The sequence below is a fragment of the Scyliorhinus torazame genome, chromosome 10 (genome assembly GCF_047496885.1).
Source record: "Scyliorhinus torazame isolate Kashiwa2021f chromosome 10, sScyTor2.1, whole genome shotgun sequence".
Taxonomy (NCBI): Eukaryota; Metazoa; Chordata; class Chondrichthyes; order Carcharhiniformes; family Scyliorhinidae; genus Scyliorhinus; species Scyliorhinus torazame.
In genome coordinates this window covers 63,131,850-63,155,336 of record NC_092716.1, presented here as the reverse complement: position 1 = coordinate 63,155,336, position 23,487 = coordinate 63,131,850, and the positions used below count along the sequence as shown (strand labels likewise).

The 23,487-nt window shown below is 46.9% G+C and overlaps 1 protein-coding gene across 6 annotated transcripts in view; it reads left to right on the top strand.

Annotated features, from left to right (window-relative positions):
• abcc12 (ATP-binding cassette, sub-family C (CFTR/MRP), member 12) overlaps positions 1-23,487 on the top strand; it is a 296,461-nt gene that overhangs the window by 153,994 nt on the left and 118,980 nt on the right. For 5 of the 6 annotated variants that reach the window (XM_072518199.1, XM_072518200.1, XM_072518198.1 and 2 more), the window contains 4 exons: positions 1,740-1,812; positions 1,917-2,120; positions 3,956-4,090; positions 11,996-12,095. In XM_072518199.1, the coding sequence (XP_072374300.1) occupies positions 1,740-1,812; positions 1,917-2,120; positions 3,956-4,090; positions 11,996-12,095 (512 nt within the window). Of the gene's footprint in view, positions 1-1,739; positions 1,876-1,916; positions 2,121-3,955; positions 4,091-11,995; positions 12,096-23,487 lie in introns of those variants that run through there. The other variant, XM_072518203.1, reaches the window with a different exon arrangement.

The following is a 23,487-nucleotide window of genomic DNA, read 5'->3' as shown; positions in this document are numbered from 1 at the left end:
GATGTCAGGCGTAGACCTGGTTTACTGGGCGAATATAATATCCTTTTAGCAGCTCCATTGCTGCACGAAGTCCTACGCATTGTCGATGGGGGTGTAAATTTCCGTGCTCACCCTCGAGTGCAGGACTTGCAATTTTTGTTCTCCAGTGGGTGTGTTTTCTGCCGTTCCGAGATATCCTTTAAAACATGCCAGCCAGTGCTTGAAGATTGCCGCTGAGTTCGTCGCGTGGGGGCTGAGTTGCAGACACTCCGGCTTGATTCAGAGCTCCATCCTTTTAAATCTAGCTTATTAAATTGATGCACGATCAATGACCATTAAAGCAAGGTTGTAGTCCAACCGAAGGCTTTAATAAGCTAGATGTTTCCCCCAGCAGCTCAGGTACAAAATGCAGGCTGCTGGGGTGGCACGGGCTCTTATACCCTGCCTTGCAGGGCGGAGCAACCATACAGTTTGACCAATAGGGAGCTTACAATATCTACCAATGGTGTTCCAGCATTACCAGGTACCGTAATACCTCTACACAGACTACCACACCTCCATACCAGGCAACATCCTAATAAGCTGCTTCTGTGCCCTGTCCAAAGCACCCACATCCTTCTGGTAGTGTGGCGACCAGAATTGTACATAATATTCCAAATGTGGCCTAACTAAGGTCCTGTACAGATGCAGCATGACTTGCCAATTTTTATATTCAATGCCCTGACCGATGAAGGCCAGCATGCTGTATGTCTTCTTGACCACCCTATCCACATGCATTGCCACTTTCAGTGATCGGTGGACATGCACGCCCAGATCTGTCTGCCTGTCAATACTCAAAAGAGTTCTACCATTATTGTGCAATTCCTACATGCACTGGACCTTCCAAAGTGCATTACCTCACACTTTTCCTTATTAAAGTCTATTTGCCATTTGTCCGCCCAAGACTCCAACCAGTTTATATCCTGCTGTATCCTCTGACAATCCTCTTCACTATCCGCAACTCTTCCAATTTTTGTATCATCTGCGAGCTTATTAATTAGATCAGCTACATTTTCTTCCAAATCATTTATACACACCACGAACAACAAAGGCCCCAGAACTGATCCCTGTGGAACGCCGCTAGTCACAGGCGTATATTCAGAAAAACACACTTTTACTGCTACCCTCTGTTTTCTGTGCCCAAACCAGTTCTGTATCCACATCCTGAGGCATTACGCCCTTCCTCCAGCAGAGACAGAGATGTTCATGCAGATGTTACAGGAGTGCTGATTTCTATGTTTGATAAGTTCAGGCAGTATAGCATCAGCACTTGGAGCTTTGCTCAAGGCAAGCAAGTCAATCACTTTGCTAATCTCCATTGTGCATTTGATATTCAGCTCTGTTGTAAAAGGCAGGCCCTCTGTTATGTCTACAGCTTCCTCCATGCCCTAGAATACACCTCAAGTGAGTGTTCCAGCCATTTTTCCAACTGCTGTCGCCGATAACCTCCTTGCATTTGTTTTCAATGGATCAGTTTTCTTTGCTGATGGATCAGTTGCCATTTTGATCCCATCAAACATGCCCCTGGGAATTCCTCAAAGGACATCTGGATGGCAAAGTTGTCACCAGTTGTCATTGATGTGGTGTTGCACTATGTGACTGGAGAATGTGTGGTACTATGTGATTGTGCTAACTCTGCAATTGTTTATATTGGAAAAATTAAGAATGATTCCGCTATAGAACATTTTCTAATCATGTTTAACTTCTTTATAAACCTGCAGGTATAAGAAAGTAATAGAAGCCTGCTGTCTACAACAGGACCTGGCTATATTCCCCTTTGGAGATTTAACTGAAGTAAGAAACTTTAGTCAAGAATGAGAAGATTGATCTCAGAGACATTTAATCAGATATTCCGAGGTAAATGAAAATGTTAATGGATTTTTTAAATTAAATCAAAGATAGGAGAACGAGGGCTCAACCTGTCAGGTGGGCAGAAGCAACGAATTAGCATTGCTCGAGCTGTGTATTCAGACCAAGATATTTACCTGTTGGATGATCCCTTATCAGCTGTGGATGCTCATGTTGGGAAACACATCTTTGAGCAGTGTGTCAAAAAAACACTCCGTGGGAAAACAGTGATTCTAGTCACTCACCAGCTGCAGGTAACGTACTGAAAACTGGACATGGTCATGGGGTGAGAGAGAGCAGGACATTTTGAGATGAGGATTTAACATGAAGTGCTCCGTTAAATGTGTAAAAGTTGGGATAACCCGGGTTACATTTCCCGAGCCAACACCAGAAATGTGGCATCATCACCAAAGATAAAGCAAAATACAAAAACAGAAAGCACTTAAAACACAGAGCAGGCCAGGAACCTCTGAGTATGGGCATGAGGTAGAACTGGCAGATGTTACACTTGAGCATAATTTCAGAGCAAATAGAACAAGAGGTGGTAAAAAGGAAAATCACAAATACATGGAATAATCTGTGCTTGTAGAGAACAGGAGAGTTTGAAAGACAGGAGTAATTTGAAAATGAGACAATGGGAGGCATCATGGGAAAATCAAAGAAACTGGGATTCTCCGGTCCCCCAGCCGCATGCTTCCTGGCAGCGTGCTGTTCGCTGGAGGTTGGAAGAAAGAATCCAGCCACTTGTCAATGGGATTTCCTATTGAAGCCACCCCACGCCATTGGGAAACCCAGGGCGTGGGTGTCCTGCCAGCAGGAAAAGAGAATCTCAGCAGATGGAGAATTGCAGTCCAGGTATTTGCAAGATGCAGACAGAGTATAAATAGATGAAGAGGTAGGGGCTAGGTATGTAAAAAGGAAAACAGTGGGCCAACAGCCTGGTCGAGAGAAAAAGCAGGTCTACACCAAAGATACAGAACACCTCCCTGGTAATGTGTTCTGGTGGAGATTAATTACTTATTAGTAGTGAGTGTGAACTATATTTTTAAGCTTTTTTGCATTCTTTCATTGAATTTAGTTTGGTGACTTTTTTTGGATTTATTATGTACTTGTTTCATTTGCTGCCTATCATTGAAGGGAATCTAATAGGATGGATGCCCCTGTGGCAATTCTCCTTGCTTCAGCCAGCTAATGGACAAGATGGATACAAACTGAACCAACTTTACCCAAGAAGGTGGTTCCACAGACAGTGACCCAGAGCCGGGATTGAACCTGGGATCTCGGTGCCATGAGGCAACCGTGCAAAAAAACAATCATGCTACAAATCCTTCATCAGAGAATTTAGTTTCTGAACTTTACCATCAATTTGTCCTGAAATATTCATGCACCGGAATGTGATTGCTGCGTGTTCCTTTGAAAATTACCATGAACTCCTATGCACGTCAGCTCGCATGTCGTGCATCTGTGTATCTAATCTTTGTGCACTGGCAGTGGTGGGTTCCCTCATCATGGCAGGGGCCCTGCCAGGAGGCACTCCTGCATAACCAGCCTGTTTCAGGAAACTGGGTTGAGATCATGCAGTGTCAGGACTGCCCAACCGCCAAATGGAGAATCCACTTTGACGTATTTAACAACTTTTATAGCAGCAAGTGTCATCCTAGTTGGTACGGTACAAAAAGAGAGTGGGTAAGTTAAATACACCATTGAAATTTATACATTGAATTCTGGATAAATATACCTGCATTCAAAACTCCCAAATTTCTCAGTAGAAATGTGTGTTTATCCAGGGATGTAAAATTCAGTAAGATTAATTTTTATTGAAAGAAACCATTTAAGTATATGTGCTATACTTCGATATTCATTGCACTAACATTGAATTGGCATTCATTTCTGAAAAGTTCATGCTGCCTGTCAGAATACATGAAGCAGTTTCTCTGGTGACTTACCCCAGTGACTGTAATATTGGAGTAGCTTCCACAGAAGGGATGCAGACTTTTCTAATTAGAAGCACAATGCTTTGCAGAGTATCAGGATTGACAGGTTTGTACAGATATACCCCATGTTCATTTATTTTTACATTTATCTCCAGTACTTAGAACATTGTGATGAAATCCTTTTATTGGAGGAAGGCAAAGTTAAAGAAAAAGGAAAACATGTGTTACTAATGAATAAAAATGGACACTATGCCAACCTGATCAACAATTACCAAATGAACCAACCAAATGTAAGAAAATCACAGATTGTTTATGTTGAAATGTATTATGTGTTTCTGACCAGTCTTTTGCCTTGTACCAGGCGGAGATTTAAAAAGCGCGGGAGCTGCGAGTCGGAGCGGAGATTTAAAAAGCGCGGGAGCTGCGAGTCGGGGCGGAGATTTAAAAAGCGCGGGAGCTGCGAGTCGGAGCTGAGATTTAAAAAGCGCGGGAGCTGCGAGTCGGAGCGGAGATTTAAAAAGAGCGGGAGCTGCGAGTCGGAGCGGAGATTTAAAAAGAACGGGAGCTGCGAGTCGGAGCGGAGATTTAAAAAGAGCGGGAACTGCGAGTCGGAGCGGAGATTTAAAAAACAGTCTCTGTCAGGGAGAGAACCTGAGAACATCTAAGACCCTCAGAAGGTAATGATTTTTACTCATTTTTACTTTCATTACCTTTTTAAATTGTGTGTGGGGGGGGGGGACTGAAGTGACATCACAGAAAAGCTGTGACCTGAGTGGCTGGTTGGGAATCTACACTAAATTTAAAAAATTAAGCATTGGTAACTAATTAAACATAATTACTTAATTATAATTTAGAGGGGTATCTAAGCCAGAGATCGGAGAGTACTATATTTAGCTTTCACATTTACAGTAGACATCTAGTGCTAGGAAACAGATAGTTATAACATTTTTTAAAAAAATGTTAAACTTTTAATTTTAAGTTACTAATTAATTGACGCAATGTCAGTTAGAGGGGTGCAGTGCTCTGACTGTGAGATGTGGCAGGTCCGGGAGGCTTCCAGCGTCCCGGATGGTTTCATCTGCAGAAAGTGCACCCAACTGGAGCTCCTCACAGACCGCATGGTTCGGTTGGAGCAGCAATTGGATGCACTTAGGAGCATGCAGGTGGCGGAAAGCGTCATAGATCGCAGTTATATAAATGTGGTCACACCCAAGGTGCAGGCAGAGAAATGGGTGACCACCAGAAAGGGCAGGCAGTCAGTGCAGGAATCCCCTGTGGTTGCCCTCCTCTCGAACAGGTATACCCCTTTGGACACTGTCGGGGGGGATAGCCTATCAGGGGAAAACAGCAGCAGCCAGAGCAGTGGCACCACGGCTGGCTCTGATGTTCAGAAGGGAGGGTCAAAGCGCAGAAGTGCAATAGTAATAGGGGACTCTATAGTCAGGGGCACAGATAGGTGCTTCTGTGGACGTGACAGAGACTCCAGGATGGTATGTTGCCTCCCTGGTGCCAGGGTCCAGGATGTCTCCGAACGGGTAGAGGGCATCCTGAAGGGGGAGGGCAAACAGACAGAGGTCATTGTACATATTGGTACTAACGACATAGGCAGGAAGGGGCATGAGGTCCTGCAGCAGGGGTTCAGGGACCTAGGCAGAAAGTTAAAAGACAGGACCTCTAAGGTTGTAATCTCGGGATTACTCCCTGTGCCACGTGCCAGTGAGGCTAGAAATAGGAAGATAGAGCAGCTAAACACATGGCTAAACAGCTGGTGCAGGAGGGAGGGTTTACATTATCTGGACCACTGAGAGCTCTTCCGGGGCAGGTGTGACCTATATAAGGACGGGTTACATCTAAACTGGAGAGGCATAAATATCCTGGCCGCGAGGTTTGCTAGTGTCACACGGGAGGGTTTAAACTAGTATGGCAGGTGGGTGGGCATGGGAGCAATAGGTCAGAAGGTGAGGGCATTGAGGGAGAACTAGGGAATAGGGACAGTGTGGCTCTGAGGCAGAGCAGACAGGGAGAAGTTGCTGAACACAGCGGGTCTGGTGGCCTGAAGTGCATATGTTTTAATGCAAGAAGTATTACGGGTAAGGCAGATGAACTTAGAGCTTGGATTAGTACTTGGAACTATGATGTTGTTGCCATTACAGAGACCTGGTTGAGGGAAGGGCAGGATTGGCAGCTAAACGTTCCAGGATTTCGATGTTTCAGGTGGGATAGAGGGGGATGGAAAAGGGGAGGCAGAGTTGCGTTACTGGTTAGGGAGAATATCACAGTTGTACTGCGGGAGGACACCTCAGAGGGCAGTGAGGCTATATGTGTAGAGATCAGGAATAAGAGGGGTGCAGTCACAATGTTGGGGGTTTACTACAGGCCTCCCAACAGCCAGCGGGAGATAGAGGAGCAGATAGGTAGACAGATTTTGGAAACGAGTAAAAACAACAGAGTTGTGGTGATGGGAGACTTCAACTTCCCCAATATTGACTGGGACTCACTTAGTGCCAGGGGCTTAGACGGGGCAGAGTTTGTAAGGAGCATCCAGGAGGGCTTCTTAAAACAATATGTAGACAGTCCAACTAGGGAAGGGGCGGTACTGGACCTGGTATTGGGGAATGAGCCCGGCCAGGTGGTAGCAGTTTCAGTAGGGGTGCATTTCGGGAACAGTGACCACAATTCAGTAAGTTTTAAAGTGCTGGTGGACAAGGATAAGAGTGGTCCTAGAATGAATGTGCTAAATTGGGGGAAGGCTAATTATAACAATATTAGGCGGGAACTGAAGAATCTAGATTGGGGGCGGATGTTTGCGGGCAAATCAGCATCTGGCATGTGGGAGGCTTTCAAGTGTCAGTTGAAAGGAATTCAGGACCGGCATATTCCTGTGAGGAAGAAGGATAAATACGGCAATTTTCGGGAACTTTGGATAACGAGAGATATTGTAGGCCTCACCAAAAAGAAAAAGGAGGCATTTGTCAGGGCTAAAAGGCTGGGAACAGACAAAGCCTGTGTGGAATATAAGGAAAATAGGAAGGAACTTCAGCAAGGAGTCAGGAGGGCTAGAAGGGGTCACGAAAAGCCATTGGCAAATAGGGTTAAGGAAAATCCCAAGGCTTTTTACACGTACATAAAAAGCAAGAGGGTAGCCAGGGAAAGGGTTGGTCCACTGAAGGAGAGGCAAGGGAATCTATGTGTGGAGCCAGAGGAAATGGGCAAGGTACTAAATGAATACTTTGCATCAGTATTCACCAAAGAGAAGGAATTGGTAGATGTTGAGTCTGGAGAAGGGTGTGTAGATAGCCTGGGTCACATTGAGATCCAAAAAGACGAGGTGTTGGGTGTCTTGAAAAATATTAAGGTAGATAAGTCCCCAGGGCCTGATGGGATCTACCCCAGAATACTGAAGGAGGCTGGAGAGGAAATTGCTGAGGCCTTGACAGAAATCTTTGGATCCTCACTGTCTTCAGGTGATGTCCCGGTGGACTGGAGAATAGCCAATGTTGTTCCTCTGTTTAAGAAGGGTAGCAAGGATAATCCAGGGAACTACAGGCCGGTGAGCCTTACTTCAGTGGTAGGGAAATTACTGGAGAGAATTCTTCGAGACAGGATCTACTCCCATTTGGAAGCAAATGGATGTATTAGTGAGAGGCAGCATGGTTTTGTGAAGGGGAGGTCGTGTCTCACTAACTTGATAGAGTTTTTCGAGGAGGTCACAAAGATGATTGATGCAGGTAGGGCAGTGGATGTTGTCTATATGGACTTCAGTAAGGCCTTTGACAAGGTCCCTCGTGGTAGACTAGTACAAAAGGTGAAGTCACACGGGATCAGGGGTGAGCTGGCAAGGTGGATACAGAACTGGCTAGGTCATAGAAGGCAGAGAGTAGCAATGGAAGGATGCTTTTCTAATTGGAAGGCTGTGACCAGTGGTGTTCCACAGGGATCAGTGCTGGGACCTTTGCTGTTTGTAGTATATATAAATGATTTGGAGGAAAATGTAACTGGTCTGATTAGTAAGTTTGCAGACGACACAAAGGTTGGTGGAATTGCGGATAGCGATGAGGACGGTCAGAGGATACAGCAGGATTTAGATTGTTTGGAGACTTGGGCGGAGAGATGGCAGATGGAGTTTAATCCGGGCAAATGTGAGTTAATGCATTTTGGAAGGTCTAATGCAGGTAGGGAATATACAGTGAATGGTAGAACCCTCAAGAGTATTGAAAGTCAGAGGGATCTAGGAGTACAGGTCCACAGGTCACTGAAAGGGGCAACACAGGTGGAGAAGGTAGTCAAGAAGGCATACGGCATGCTTGCCTTCATTGGCCGGGGCATTGAGTATAAGAATTGGCAAGTCATGTTGCAGCTGTATAGAACCTTAGTTAGGCCACACTTGGAGTATAGTGTTCAATTCTGGTCGCCACACTACCAGAAGGATGTGGAGGCTTTAGAGAGGGTGCAGAAGAGATTTACCAGAATGTTGCCTGGTATGGAGGGCATTAGCTATGAGGAGCGGTTGAATAAACTCGGTTTGTTCTCACTGGAACGAAGGAGGTTGAGGGGCGACCTGATTGAGGTCTACAAAATTTATGAGGGGCATAGACAGAGTGGATAGTCAGAGGCTTTTTCCCAGGGTAGAGGGGTCAATTACTAGGGGGCATAGGTTTAAGGTGAGAGGGTCAAGATTTAGAGTAGATGTACGAGGCAAGTTTTTTTACACAGAGGGTAGTGGGTGCCTGGAACTCGCTACCGGAGGAGGTGGTGGAAGCTGGGACAATAGTGACATTTAAGGGGCGTCTTGACAAATACATGAATAGGATGGGAATAGAGGGATACGGACCCAGGAAGTGTAGAAGATTGTAGTTTAGTCAGGCAGCATGGTCGGCACGGGCTTGGAGGGCTGAAGGGCCTTTTCCTGTGCTGTACATTTCTTTGTTCTTTGAAATCGGTGCTCAAGCCCCTAGCTACATCCGAGTCAGCTGGAGTCAGCCATGGCTCAGTTGGTGCTGCTGTTACCTCAAAGATACAAGGTTCCAGCTGTGAGTGCCATTCCAGGGCTTGAGCACAATAATCAAGGTTGACAATGGAGGGAAATAGTATCTTTTGGATGAGACGTTAAACTGAAGAACCGTTTGCCCATTTGGGTGAATGTAAAAGATGCCATGGCATTATTTCCATTCTGAGCAAGGGAGTGTTGCCAATCAGCACCGGAGTAATGTTGCCAATTAATAATGATGCTCTTTTTAACTGGATACTGATAGTTATTAATGATAATGTTGCTTTTCAGAGTCGCCAGGTATCAAATGATACCACCACAAGGCTTTACCGTATTGATCAAAGACCAAGCAACCAGTTAGTTAGTTCAAGTTCAATGATAGTTTACACACAAGAATTACTTTGACATGCAACATAAAACACTACAAGCTAAATTACACGCTAAATTACACCTAACACTACAACAACCTGTACTTAACTTCAGGCACCCGGCTTTATGCAGAGGAACAAAGCCTTTGTTCGGATCTTGCGTGGCTGGGTCTGGAGAAGTGACTTTGTTTCTGCTGGTCTGTCTGGTTGCGATCGTTGGTCTTGAACTCGCTTTGGGTCGTGGTGCTGCAATTGGTATCAGGCGTAGGCCGGGCCAAGAGAGTGCCGGTGCGCCGGGCCCAAAAGAGACCGAACACATGGCAGTGTCTCTTTTTATCCTTTGGGGGTTTTGCGCTCTTTTGGACGATCCTTAGCTTTGGACCCAATCATTCAGCAGGCTTCGATTACCGCCTACGATTTTAGCCAATAAATGGGGAGGGTGCCTTGTTGGCTGGGCGTGTCCTGAGCGGTCATTGACCTTGGCTGTTTGGGATTCCTGGGTGAAGGGAGTGGTGCCGACGAGTCTGTATCTGTATCTTATACCTGAGTACAAGTCTTTTGTTCTGGCGAAATGGGCCATTAGAATGCAAATCGGCTGGGGGTTTCGATAGTGTCTAGTTATCTAGTGGCCAAGATACACTTAAGCTCGGAGTTCGTCTGAATCCTGCATTGGCCACATTTCCCGTGATTCTTTGCAAATGGCCATACTCCCCTTTGTAAGTGGCCAGGTTTCCCTTTGTAAATGGCCATCCCAGATGGCTACAGCAGTTTTTCCTGGTCTCCTGGACAGTATTTATCCCTCAATCAACACCACTAAATCAGATTATCTGGTCATTGTCACATTGCTGCTTATGGGAATTTGTGGTGCTCAAATTGGTTGGTGTGTTTCCCACATTACAATAGTGACTAGCCTTCAAAGGAGTACTTCCTTGGCTGTAAAATGCTTTGAGATGACTGGTGTTTATGAAAGCTCAATATAAAGGCAAATATTTTTTTTCTTTCATACATTTACATTGCATTTATCATTCCTAAGGTAATGCAGCATTCCATTCAAGCATATAATAAGGGCCAATGCATATATCTACATTAGAAGTATTCATTGAGAGAAAATCTTTAATAGCATTTATTCAAACTAACTAAAACACAAGTATGATCAGCAATTTTGAAGTCAGGGAGGGAAAACATCAGCTGCTCTGTGAATTTTATGTTGTTACATTAATATTTAGGTCGCTGGAGAAATTCTCGAGCCAGCAGTGCTTTAATTAGTCAGCGAGCTGCAAGTGGGATAATTAGGCCTTTGCTGTTAAAGAGTTATGTTACAGTCATTTCTCATTAATCCAACTCTTATTAATCTGACAACCTAATTTTAAGCAGAATTTTATCTTGAAAAGGCATTCACATCTTGTGCTGATGTAATTCAGCTAACAAGGTTATCATTCCAGCATTAATCTGACATTTTTAAGAATGTGAATATCTTAAAACAGGCTAAAGATCCGGTTAAGAATGATTGAACATTATAGAACTAACCAAGGCCAAAGATGATCAAATATTCCATGAAACACAGTTAGCTCCTCAGTGTTGGATCCTGATAATATCATCTCTAAATTGTATCTGATTTGATTTATTGGAGGAAATGTAAGCATTGAAAGATACTGTGACGCTTTCAGAAGTATCTTCAAGAACAAAAGGAGGAATTTTGTCCTACTTTTGCTCTGTTAATAAAATGGATATGGCAGAATTCATAAAAAGGTCACTGGAGAAATTATTGGGCTAGTTGTTCCTTTCCAATACCAGGGCTAGGATTTTACTGCCCTCCTACCCAGCAGGATATTGTGGTCATTAGCAATTTAAATTATCCCCCCCAACCCCCGGTGGGTGGGGGGGGAAAACACGTTATCCTGGTCTATAATTTATTTCAAAAGTGAAAATGCTAGAGATGTGGCAAATCTGAAATAAAAGCAGAAAATGTTGGAATTACTCAGAAGGTCAGTCAGCATTTTCATCAGCATTGAAAGGTCACTGACCGGCTCTGTTTTTCTCTCTCCAGAGGTGCATGCATTCTTTATTTTCTTGTTAAATCCCTCATCGGTACCGTTAAAACTTTTCTCCTCAGTTTGTTTAGCCTCGGCTCTTCTGACCGTAAGGTCGATTTGTCAATTGGTTTCTCCCTGTGTGGAATGCTGCTGGCAGGGAGCCGGTCAGGAAATCTGTGTCCGACAGACATTGATTTCTATTCATTCAAATAAGTAAGCAGAAAACAAGGGGCTTCACTTATGGTTTCTTACTCAGAGCTCTCAAGAGTGCTGTTCCGCACTGCGAGTGCCTGATCAAGAAATCAGCCCTTTTTCTCTTGTCGACTTTTTTTCCTTTATGCAATTGTTATTTGCAAATCTTCATTGTTGATTATATCCTTCTTCTCCGACGTTACTCGCTGATTGCTGTTGCACTTTCTGTCACAATGTCCTGCAGTGTTAATAATATTTTCTGTGTATTACAGAATGTAATCACTTCTCAAATGAAATTACACTTCTGGGTTACATAGTTGAGAAAGATTTCCTTTATGTGATATGATTCTATTCATAAAGACTGGACTTAGAATTTCACCAGATATTAAAATCTTCATTCAATACTCCACCATGCTTATTATTTCAAATTTAAAATATGACCTTCATTGCCAGCAGAAAGTCTATGGGTGGGATTCTCCACTTGCCGACACCATCATTCTACACCACACTCTGGCTACCTAGCCAACTGAGCTAATCCCACAGAGAGACTTGAACAATTATACTACAAATGCTATGTTGATTTACAGTTCAATATTTATTCCATTCTGCATTTAGTGTTCAGGAGAGCAAAACAAGATACCACTTAGCTCTGATATAGGAAAACTGGATGGAACCTCTCCGTCAAGCACATGGTTAAATGGCTCAGACAATGCTGGTAAGTGTGCCATCATTAAGAAAAGCATTTTGCATAAAATCATATTATTCAGGAACAGCAGTAGGCCATTGAACTCTTCAAGTGTGTTCTGCCATTCAATTAGATCATATTCATGCACCTCTGCTCCATATCATTTGTAGCCTTGTCGAAAGAAACAGACTGATCTCAGTCTTGGGAATTAACTGACCATCCACAGCCTTTTGGAAGTGAGTTTACCACTACCATTTATGATTATAAAAAATGCTTCTTGATTTCATTCTTAATTAGTCTTTCTTTAATTTTGTTCTGGATTTGCTCACCACGCAGAGGAAACTCTTTCTCTGGACCTCCCCTTTTTGAATCTGCCTTTCATTTTAAAAAGATAAAGTAAATCACCCCTAAACCTTCTAAACGTGGGGGAATACAAACTAAGTTTATGCATCCTGCCCTCGTAATCTAAGGGCGGGATTCTCCGACCCCCCGCCGGGTGGGAGAATCGCCGGGGGTCGGCGTGAATCCCGCCCCCGCCGTCCTCCCAATTCTTCCGCCCCCCAGAAACCGGCGTGGCGTGAGTCGCGCCGCCCGCCTCGGAGAATGCCGGGGTCCGGCGTGACTCAGTGGGACCCGGGGCTGTCCAGATTCTCCGGCCCACGATAGGCCGAAGTCCCGACCGTTCTATGCCGGTCCCGCTGGCGTAAATTGGAGTTGGTCCCTTACCGGCGGGACCTGGTGGCGCGGGCGGGCTCCGGGGTTCATGGGGAGTCACGGGGGGGGGATCTGGCCCCGGGAGGTGCCCCCATGGTGGCCTGGCCCGCGGTCGGGGCCCACCGATCCGCGGGCGAGCCTGTGCCATGGGGGCACTCTATTCCTTCCGCACCGGAGGCCATGGTCATCCACCATTCCCAGTGAGGAAGTGACTCCATGTGCGCATACGCGGGGATGACGCCAGCACACTGGTGCTCCCGCGCATGCGCCGACTAGCACCGGCCGGCGGAGGCCCTTTGGCGCGGCACTTTTGGGGCGGCCCGACGCCGGAGTGGTTCACACCACTCCGTCCCACCAGGACCCCCCGTCCAGTCGGGTACGGAAGAATCCCGCCCTAAACCTTTAAATCTCAATATCACTAATGTCCTATAGGGAAGGAAATCTACCATCCTTGACTGGTTTGGTCTAGATGTGACTCCAGATCCACAGCAATGTGGTTGACTCTTAAAGGTCCTCTGGAACGGTCTAGCAAACCTGTCAATTGTACCAAACTATTAGAGCAAAATCAACAAAAGAATGAAACCGGATGGACGACGTGGCATCGACCTAGGCACCTATATAGTCGGGAGGGAGTTGTCCTGGGAGTCTGCAAAGTTGACTATGGATCCCATGAAGTCACATGACACCAGATAAACATGAACAAGAAAACTTCCTGTTGATTACGACCCACTTCTCCTCCTCAGCAGATTAATCAGTGTTCCTCCATGTCGAACTCCAACTGGAAAATGCACTGAGGGTGGCAAGGACACACATTGTACTCTTGGGTGGAGGACTTCTGACCAAGTTGGCAGAATCCTGTAGGACATAGCTGCTAGACTGGGCCTGTGGGAGGTGGTGAGGAAACCAACAAAAGGGAAAAACGTACGTGACATTGTCCTTGTCATGTGAGAGTACCTTTAAGAAATGGGTGTTTAAGAAATATACCTTTAAGAAATGGGTACTATCAGTGATGTCAGAGTGTGGGTGGAGCTGGGCTGTCTGTCAGCTTTTTACTTTTATTTTAGGCTGTTTGCTGCAGGGTGTATTTTAGTTTTGTTTTCAGTGTTGGAGCTGAAGCCAGACCAAGCAGGTGTACTGCTGTTCTCTCTGCCACCAAAAGACTATCTCTTGATCATTTGGTGAATTCAGAATTATAAATGTTCTCAGTAGTGAATGTAAACCTAATGTGCTTCTGTTAAAAGGTGTTTCTCAAGTCTTCTGCATGTTAAAAGGACAGCTTACTGATTACTTAGTGTTGTATTCTTTGGGGGTTTTATTTGAATTAATGGTTGCTAAGATGTTCACTGTTTGTTTTAAAAAGGTTAACTTGAATTCATAGAATAAACATTGTTTTGTTTAAAAAAAATACTTTTGCATTTCTGCTGTACCACACCTGTAGAGTGGGCCGTGTGATCCCCATACCACAATCTATTAAAAGCTGTGGGTCAGGTGAACTCCATGATACACTTTGGGGTTCTCTAAACCCTGGCCCATAACAGTCCTCATCAATCTACCTGTCGCAGAGGTATATGTCCATGACACTATTGGTGGGAGAGACAACAGCACAGTCCTTGTGGAGAACATAAGAACTTAAGAACTAGGAGCAGGAGTAGGCCATCTGGCCCTTCGAGCCTGCTCCGCCGCCATTCAATGAGTTCATGGCTGATCTTTGTGGACTCAGCTCCACTTTCCGGCCCGAACACCATAACCCTTAATCCCTTTATTCTTCAAAAAACTATCTATCTTTATCTTAAAAACATCTAATGAAGGAGCCTCAACTGCTTCACTGGGCAAGGAATTCCATAGATTCACAACCCTTTGGGTGAAGAAGTTCCTCCTGAAAAACAAAACAATGTTTATTCTATGAATTCAAGTTAACCTTTTTAAAACAAACAGTGAACATCTTATACTCTCCATCAGGTTATGTGGCACTATACTCTGCAAAATGGGAAATGTTTAGAACAGATATAGCAATTCAAAACTGGGAACCCATGCGGCTGTGGGCCACCAGCAGCAGCAGAATTGTACTCAACCACAATGTGCAACACGACAGCCCAGCATATCCCTCACTCTTTCATTGCCATCAAGCTGTGGATCAACCCTGAGCCAATAAAGAGTGGAGAAGGATATGCCAGGAGTGCCATCAGGCACACCTAGAATTTAGGCATGTCAAATAATGGAAGCAGCATGTGACCGACAGAACTAAGACATTCCATAAATAAGGATATCAGACCTAAGCTCTGCAGTCCTGTCACATCCATTTGTGAATGACAGTGGACCTGGGTCACTGTCCGTGTGGAGTTTGTACATTCTCCCTGCATTTGTTTGGGTCTCACCCCCACAACCCAAAAGATGTGCAAGGTTTGGTGGATTGACCACACTAAATTGCCCCTCAATTGGAAAAAAAGAATTGTGCACTCTTTAAAAAAAAATGTTTTAAGTGAATGGCGGTGGACAATTAAAGAAATGGACAAAAAAGTTCCATAAATGTTAAATATCCCCCTTCTCACTAATGGGTGGGGGGGCGGGGGGAAATGGGGGGCACAGCACATCAAGAGACAAGGCCGAAGAATTTGCAACCATCTTCAGCCAGAAATGCTGGGTGGATGATCCAACTCGGCCTCCTCCTGAGGCCCCAGCATCACAGACGTTAAACGTTAACCCATTCAATTCACCCCATGTGATATCAAGAAGACACAGTCACCCCTGGCAACATTCTGGTCGCAGTACCAAAGGCTTGTACTCCAGAATTTGCGTCCCCCCCCCACCCTCCCAACGCAGCCAAGTAATTCTAGTACAGCTACAATACAGGCATCTACCTGACAATGCGGAAAATTGCCCAGGTATGTCCAGTCCACAAAAACAGGACAAATTCAACCCGGCCAATTACCAGCCTATCAATCTACTCTCAATCATCAGCAGGGTGATGGAAGATCCCATCGGCAGTGCTATCAAGCAGTACTTGATCAGCAATAAGCTGCTCACTGATGCACAGTTTGGTTCCGACAGGGCCACTCAGCTCCTGACCCGATTACAGCCTTGCTCCAAACATGGACAATAAAGGTAAATGTAAGAGGTGTGATGAGACAGGCTGCCCCGACATCATAAGACCATAAGACACGGGAGCAGAATTAGGCCACTCGGCCCATATCATGGCTGATATTTCTCTCATCTCCATTCTCCTGCTTTCTCCCCATAACTCCTGATTGCCTTATAATCAAGAACCAATCTATCTCTGTCTTGAAGATACTCAGTGATTTGGTTTCCACAGCATTCGTTCGCAGAGTTCCATAGATTCACCACTCTCTGGCTGAAGAAATTCCTCCTCATCTATGTTTTAAAGAGCGTCCTTTTAGTTTGAGATTGTGTCCTCTGGTTGTTGTTTTTCCTACAAGTGGAAACATCCTCATCCACTCTATCCAGATCACAGTATCCTGTAAGTTTCAATAAGTTTCCTCCCTCATCCATCTAAATGCCAGTGAGTGCAGATCCAGAGACTTCATACGACAAGTTCTTTATTCCAGGGATCATTCTTGTGAACCTCCTCTGGATCCTTTTCAAGGCCAGAACATCCTTCCTTCGATACGGTGCTCAACACTGCTCACAATACTCCAAATGGCGTCTGACCAGAACCTTATGCTGCCTCTGAAGTACATCCCTGGTCTTGTATTCTAGCCCACTCGACATGAATGCTAACATTGCATTTGCCTTCCTAACTGCTGACTGAACCTGCACTTTAATCTTGAGAATCGTGAACAAGGACTCCCAAGTCTCTCTGCGCTTCTGATTTCCGAAGCATTTCTCCATTTAGAAAATAGTCTATGCCTCCATTCCTCCTTCCAAAGTGCATAACCTCACACTTTTCTACATTGTATTCCATCTGCCACTTCTTTCCCCATCTCCTAGCCTGTCCAAATCCTTCTGCAGTATCCTGCTTCCTCAATACGACCTGCCCCTCTACAGATCTTTGTATCATCTGCAAACTTAGCAACAGTGCCTTCAGTTCCCTCTTCCCAATCATTAATGTATATTATGAAAAGCTGTGGTCCCAGCACCGACCCCTGAGTCACACCACAAGTCACCGGCTGCCATCCTGAAAAAGACCGCTTTATCCCCACTCTCTGCCTTCTGCCTGATTTGTCAGACATGACCTCCCGAAATGAATGAAATGAAATGAAAATCGCTTATTGTCACAAGTAGGCTTCAATGAAGTTACTGTGAAAAGCCCCTAGTCGCCACATTCCGGCACCTGTTCGGGGAGGCTGTTACAAGGCTGTCCCTTTGACAAAGCCGTGCTGACTCAGTCCTATTTTATCATGCACTTGCAAGTACTCCGTGATCTGATCTTTAACAAAGGACTCTAAAATCTTACCAATGGCCGAAGTCAGGCTAACTGGCCTATAATTTCCTGTCTTCTGCCTCCCGCCCTTTGAAAATAGCGTTATTACATTAGCCACTTTCGAGTCCTCTGGGACTCTTCCTGAATCCTGAAAGATCAACACCAATGCCTCCACAATCTCCTCAACTATCTCTTTCAAAACCCTGGGGTGTAGTCCATCCGGTCCAGATGATTTACCCACCTTCAGACTTTTCAGTTTCCCCAGAACCTTCTCCTTAGTGATGGCTATTGCACTCACCTCTGCCCCCTGATTCTCATGGAGCTCTGGCAACCCATTGTGTTTCCACTGTGAAGACTGATGCAAAGTAACTACTCAGTTCCTCTGCCACTTCTTTGTTTCCTATTATTATTTCTCTGGCCACGTTTTCCAGTGGTCCAATGGCTATTTTTGCCTGTATCTTACCTTATATGTTGAAAAAGCCTCTTCCTATCTTCTTTTATATTACTAGCTAGCTTGCCTCATATTTCATCTTCTCCCCCCTTATTGCTTTTTTAGTTGTCCTCTGCTTGATTTTAAATGCTTCCCAATAAGTCTCGCCACTTTGTATGCTTTTTCTTTGACTTTTATGCAGTCCTTGACTTCCCTCGTCAACCATCGGTGCTTTGTCCTCCCCTTAGCATTTTTCCTCCTCCTTGGGATGAATTTCTGTTGTGCCTCCCGAATAACCCCCAAAACCTCCTGCCATTGCTGTTCCACTGTCTTCTCTGCTGGGCTCCTTTTCCAATCAACTCTGGCCCGCTCCTCCCTCATGTCTTTGTAGTTACCCTTATTTAATTCTAATACCGCTCCATCTGATTCCAGCTTCTCCCTCTCAAACTGCAGTGTAAATTCTATCATATTGTGGTCACTGCTCCCCAAGGGTTCCTTCACCTTAAGTTCCTTAATCAAATCTGCCTCATTACACATCACCAAATCCAGAATTGCCTGTTCCCCAGTCAGCTCTGTCACAAGCTGCTCCAAAAAAACATCTCTTAGACATTCCACAAATTCCTTTTCTTTGAATCCACTACCAACCTGATTTTCCCAGTCCACCTGCATATTGAAGGCCCCAAGATTATTGTGATATTGCCTTCTTTTAATGCTGTTTCTATCTCCTGATTTATTTTCTGCCGCACATGCTGACTACTGCTCGGGGGCCTGTACATAACTCCCATTAGGATCTTTTTACTTTTTTGATTCTTCAACTCCACCCAGAGATTCTATGCCTTCTGATACTATATCGCGCCATGCTATCGATTTAACTCCATTCCTTACTAACAATGCAACCAGCCCCCTTTGCCCATCTGCCTGTCCTTGTGATAGGACACATATCCTTGTATATTTAGATCCCAGCCATGATCCCCTTACAGCCATGTCTCTGTGATGCCCACAACATCGTACCGGCCAATTTCAATGTGCGCAACAAGCTCATTTACCTTGTTCCGTATACTGCGCGCATTTAGGTACAACACCCTCAGTCCTGCATTGACCACCTTCTTTCTCACACTTGTCACCTTTTTTGCTCTGCCTGAGAGTGATGTTGTTCTCTTATTTTTGTTCTCTATTTCCTCTTCAGTTATTACACCACCAAAGCTATTGCTCTAGTTCCCACCTCCTGCCATACTAGTTTAAATCCTGCCGAGCGAAGCTAGCAAATCTCCCAGCCAGGATATTGGTGCCCCTCCAGTTTAGATGCAACCCGTCCTTCTTGTACAGGTCCGACCTGCCCCGGAAGAGATCCCAATGATCCAGAAATCTGAACCCTACCTCCGACACCACCGGTTTAGCCACGTGTTCAGCTGCACTATCCTCCAATTTCTAGCCTCACTGGCAAGTGGCACAGGTGGTAATCCTGTAATTACAACATTTGACTCAGTTTGGCTTCAAGGAGCCATTGCCAAACTGGAGTCAATCGGAATCGGGGAAAATTCTCTACTGATTGGAGTTATGCACAGCACAAAGGAAGGTTGTTGTGGTTGTTGAAGGTCAATTATCTAAATCCCAAGGCATCACTGCAACATTCATCAGGTTAGTGTCCTCAGCCCAATCATTTTCAGCTGACATTCCCTCCTTTATACTTTTCACCCGAGGAAGGAGCAGTGCTGCGAAAGCGTGTGTTTGAAACAAACCTTTTGGACTTTAACCTGGTGTTGTAAGACTTCTTACTGTGCTCCTTTATAAAGTCAGAAGTGGGAATGTTCACAGAATCCCAGAATAATACAGTGAAGAAGAGGCCTTTGGCCCATCGGGTCTGCAGCGATGCATGAAAAACACCTGACCTGTCTACCTACTCCCACTTGCCAGCATTTAGCCCATAGCTTGAATGTTATGATGTGCCAAGTGTGCATCCAGGTACTTTTTAAAGGATGTGAGGCAACCCGCCTCGATCACCCTCCTCGGCAACGCATTCCAGATATCACCGCCCTCTGGGAAAAGTAGTTTTTCCTCAATTCCCCTGGTTAGAACATACAGTGTAGAAGGTGGCCATTCAGCCCATCGAGTCTGCACTGACCCATTTAAGCCTTCACTTCCCCCCTATCCCCGTAACCCAATAACCCCTCCTAACCTTTTTGGTCACTAAGGGCAATTTATCATGGCCAATCCACCTAACCTGTATGTCTTTGGACTGTGGAAGGAAACCGGAGCACCCGGAGGAAGCCCACGCAGACACGGGGAGAACGTGCAGACTCCACACACAGTGACCCAGCAGGGAATCAAACCTGGGACCCTGGCGCTATGAAGCCACAGTGCTATCCACTTGTGCTACCGTGCTGCCCTGGGTTAGCACTGTTGCATCACAGCACCAGAGACACGGGTTCGATTCTCGACTTGGGTCACTGTCTGTGCGGAATCTTTTTAAAAAATATATATTTATTCAAATTTTTCAACAGATTTTAAACCCCCCCCCCCCCAACAAAAAGAAAGAAACAAGAACACAACAATCAAAAGTTATAAAACAATTATACATTGGATTTCCCCCATATACAATAACCCCCCATATGACATTTAAAAGCACCAATAGGGGAGCCCCCCCCACCCACCCAAACGCCCCCCCAAAAGAACCCCCCCCCTCGCCCCTGGGCTGCTGCTGCTGCTGACCTCCTCCTAACGCTCCGCGAGATAGTCTAGGAACAGTTGCCACCGCCTGAGGAACCCTTGCACAGACCCTCGCAAGGCAAACTTTATCCTCTCCAGCTTGATGAACCCTGCCATGTCATTGATCCAGGCTTCCACACGAGGGGGCTTTCCATAATAGCAAAATCCTCTGCCGGGCTACCAGGGACGCAAAGGCCAGAATACCGGCCTCTTTCGCCTCCTGCACTCCCGGCTCGTCCGTTACCCCAAATAATGCCAACCCCCAGCTCGGCTTGACCCGGGCTTTCACCACCTTGGACATAGTCCTCGCAAAACCCCTCCAAAACCCATCCAGGGTAGGGCACGACCAGAACATATGGACATGATTTGCCGGGCTTCCCGAGCACCTCCCACATCTGTCCTCCACCCCAAAGAACCTACTCAACCTCGCGCCTGTCATATGCGCTCTGTGAGTAACTTTGAACTGTATTAGGCTGAGCCTGGCGCAAGAGGAGGAAGAATTAACCCTACTCAGGGCATCAGCCCACAGACCCTCATCTATCTCCTCCCCAAGCTCCTCCTCCCACTTGCCCTTTAACTCCTCCACCGAGGCCTCCTCCTCTTCCTTCAGCTCCTGGTAAATTGCCAAAACTTTGCCTTCTCCAACCCATACACCCGAAATCACCCTGTTCTGAATCCCCTGTGCCGGGAGCAGCGGGAATTCCCTCACCTGCCGCCTCACAAACGCCCTCACTTGCATGTACCTGAAAGCGTTTCCCGGGGATAACCCAAACTTCTCCTCCAGCACCCCTAGGCTGGCAAACGTCCCATCGATGAACAGGTCCCCCATTCTTCTAATCCCTGCTCGATGCCAGCTCCGAAACCCCCCATCCATCCTTCCCGGGACGAACCGATGATTCTCTCAAATCGGGGACCAAACCAAGGCTCCCACCTCGCCCCTGTGTCGCCTCCACTGCCCCCAGATCTTCAACGTCGCAGCCACCACCGGACTCGTGGTGTACCTTGTTGGCGAGAGCGGCAGCGGTGCCGTCGCCAGCGCCCTCAGGCTCGTGCCCACACAGAACGCCATCTCTAACCTCTTCCACGCCGCCCCCTCTCCCTCCATGGGGAGTTGGGGTAAGGCCCATCGCCACATTGGCTGCCCAATAATAGCCGCACAAATTTGGCAGTGCCAGCGCCCCCCTGTCCCTGCGACGCTCCAGAAACACTCTCTTCACCCTCGGGGTCTTATTAACCCACACAAAACCCATGATGCTCCTACTTACCTGTTTGAAAAAGGCCTTGGGGATCAGAATGGGAAGGCACTGGAACACAAAAAGAAATCTCGGGAGGACCGTCAATTTGACCGACTGCACCCTACCCGCTAGTGAGAGTGGCAGCATATCCCATTTTAAAAAATCCTCCTCCATCTGCTCCACCAACCGTGTCAAATTGAGCTTCTGCAGGGCCCTCCAACTCCTAGCCACCTGGATCCCCAGGTAACGAAAGCTCCTTTCCGCCCTCTTCAGCGGTAGCTCGTCTATCCCCCTTCCCTGGTCCCCTGAATGCACCACAAAGAGCTCACTCTTCTCTACGTTGAGTTTATACCCCGAAAAGTCCCCAAACTCCCTTAGGATCCGCATGACCTCTGCCATCCCCTCCACTGGATCTGCCACATACAGCAACAGGTCATCAGCATACAACGATACCCAGTGTTCCTCTCCCCCCGGACCAGTCCCCTCCATTTCCTGGACTCCCTTAGTGCCAATGCCAGAGGCTCAATTGCCAGTGCAAACAACAAGGGGGGCAGGGGGCACCCCTGCGTCATCCCCCGGTACAGCTGAAAGTACTCCGACCTCCGCCGATTCGTAGCCACACTCGCCACCGGGACTCTATATAGCAGCCTGACCCAGCTGATGAACCCCTTCCCGAACCCAAACCTCCGCAACACTTCCCAAAGATACTCCCACTCCACCCGGTCAAAGGCCTTCTCCGCGTCCATAGCTGCCACTACCTCCGCTTCCCCCTCCACCGGGGGCATCATAATCACATTGAGGAGCCTCCGCGCATTTGTATTTAATTGCCTACCCTTCACAAATCCCGTCTGGTCCTCATGAATCACCCCCGGGACACCGTCCTCAATTCTCATAGCCAGCATCTTTGCCAGCAACTTAGCATCAACATTGAGGAGCGAGATCGGTCTATACGACCCACATTGCAGTGGATCCTTGTCCCGCTTCAGGATCAAAGAAATCAGCGCCCTAGACATTGTCGGGGGCAAGGTTCGCCCCTCCCTCGCCTTATTGAAAGTCCTCACTAACAACAGGCCCAGCAAGTCTACGTATTTCCTGTAGAATTCAACCGGGAACCCTACAGAAAATGAAAAAATCTATCCGGGAGTAGGCTCTATGGACGTGGGAAAACGTGGGAAAAAGAAGGAAAATTCCCTGGCCAGCGGCCTGACAAACCTCCATGGATCCACTCTCCCCATCTGGTCCATAAACCCCCTGAGCACCTTGGCCGCAGCCGGCCTCTTACCCGTCCTGGACCTAGAGCGGTCCAGTGCTGGGACCAGCACCTTGTTGAATTCCCCCCCCCATTATCAGGCTTCCTACGTCCAGATCCAGAATCTGACCCAACATGCGCCCCCCCCCTCCCCCCCACCCTCCCTGCCGACTAGCCATCTCCTTTTCTAGGCCAGCCACGTGCCCGCGCCTCCCGCACCCTCCAGTCCCCCAGGCAGCGGACCTCCGCCCCGACTACCTCTTCTACTTCCAGCTCCCCTTTGGCCAATGCAGCAGCAACCCTGTTCCGCCCCCTCCCCCCAACCCCCGCTAGATCCACATCTAGCCATTTTGCTCCCCCCATGACACTCCCGTAAGTCAGCTGACTCCTGCTGACCCCGGTCTCTCCCGCCATTCCATCGACCCCCCAGTGTGAGAATCCCCCCTCCCCTTGGCAGTCAGTGTGCGCTCCTCTCCAGCACTGCCCTTTCCCCACGGCCCCACCCCCATCCTTCCCTAATGCGGGAAAAAGCCCGCGCTTTCCTGAGCCAGCCCCGCCCCCTCTGGCGCAGCTCCTTTTTGCGGCCTTACGCCAACTCCCCATCCCCGGGCCTCCACTCCCCCTCTTCCTCCGTGGGGGCCTGCCCCTCCAACACCGACGCCCACACTCTCCCACAGCCCCCACATCAAATCCATTCACCCACCACCCCC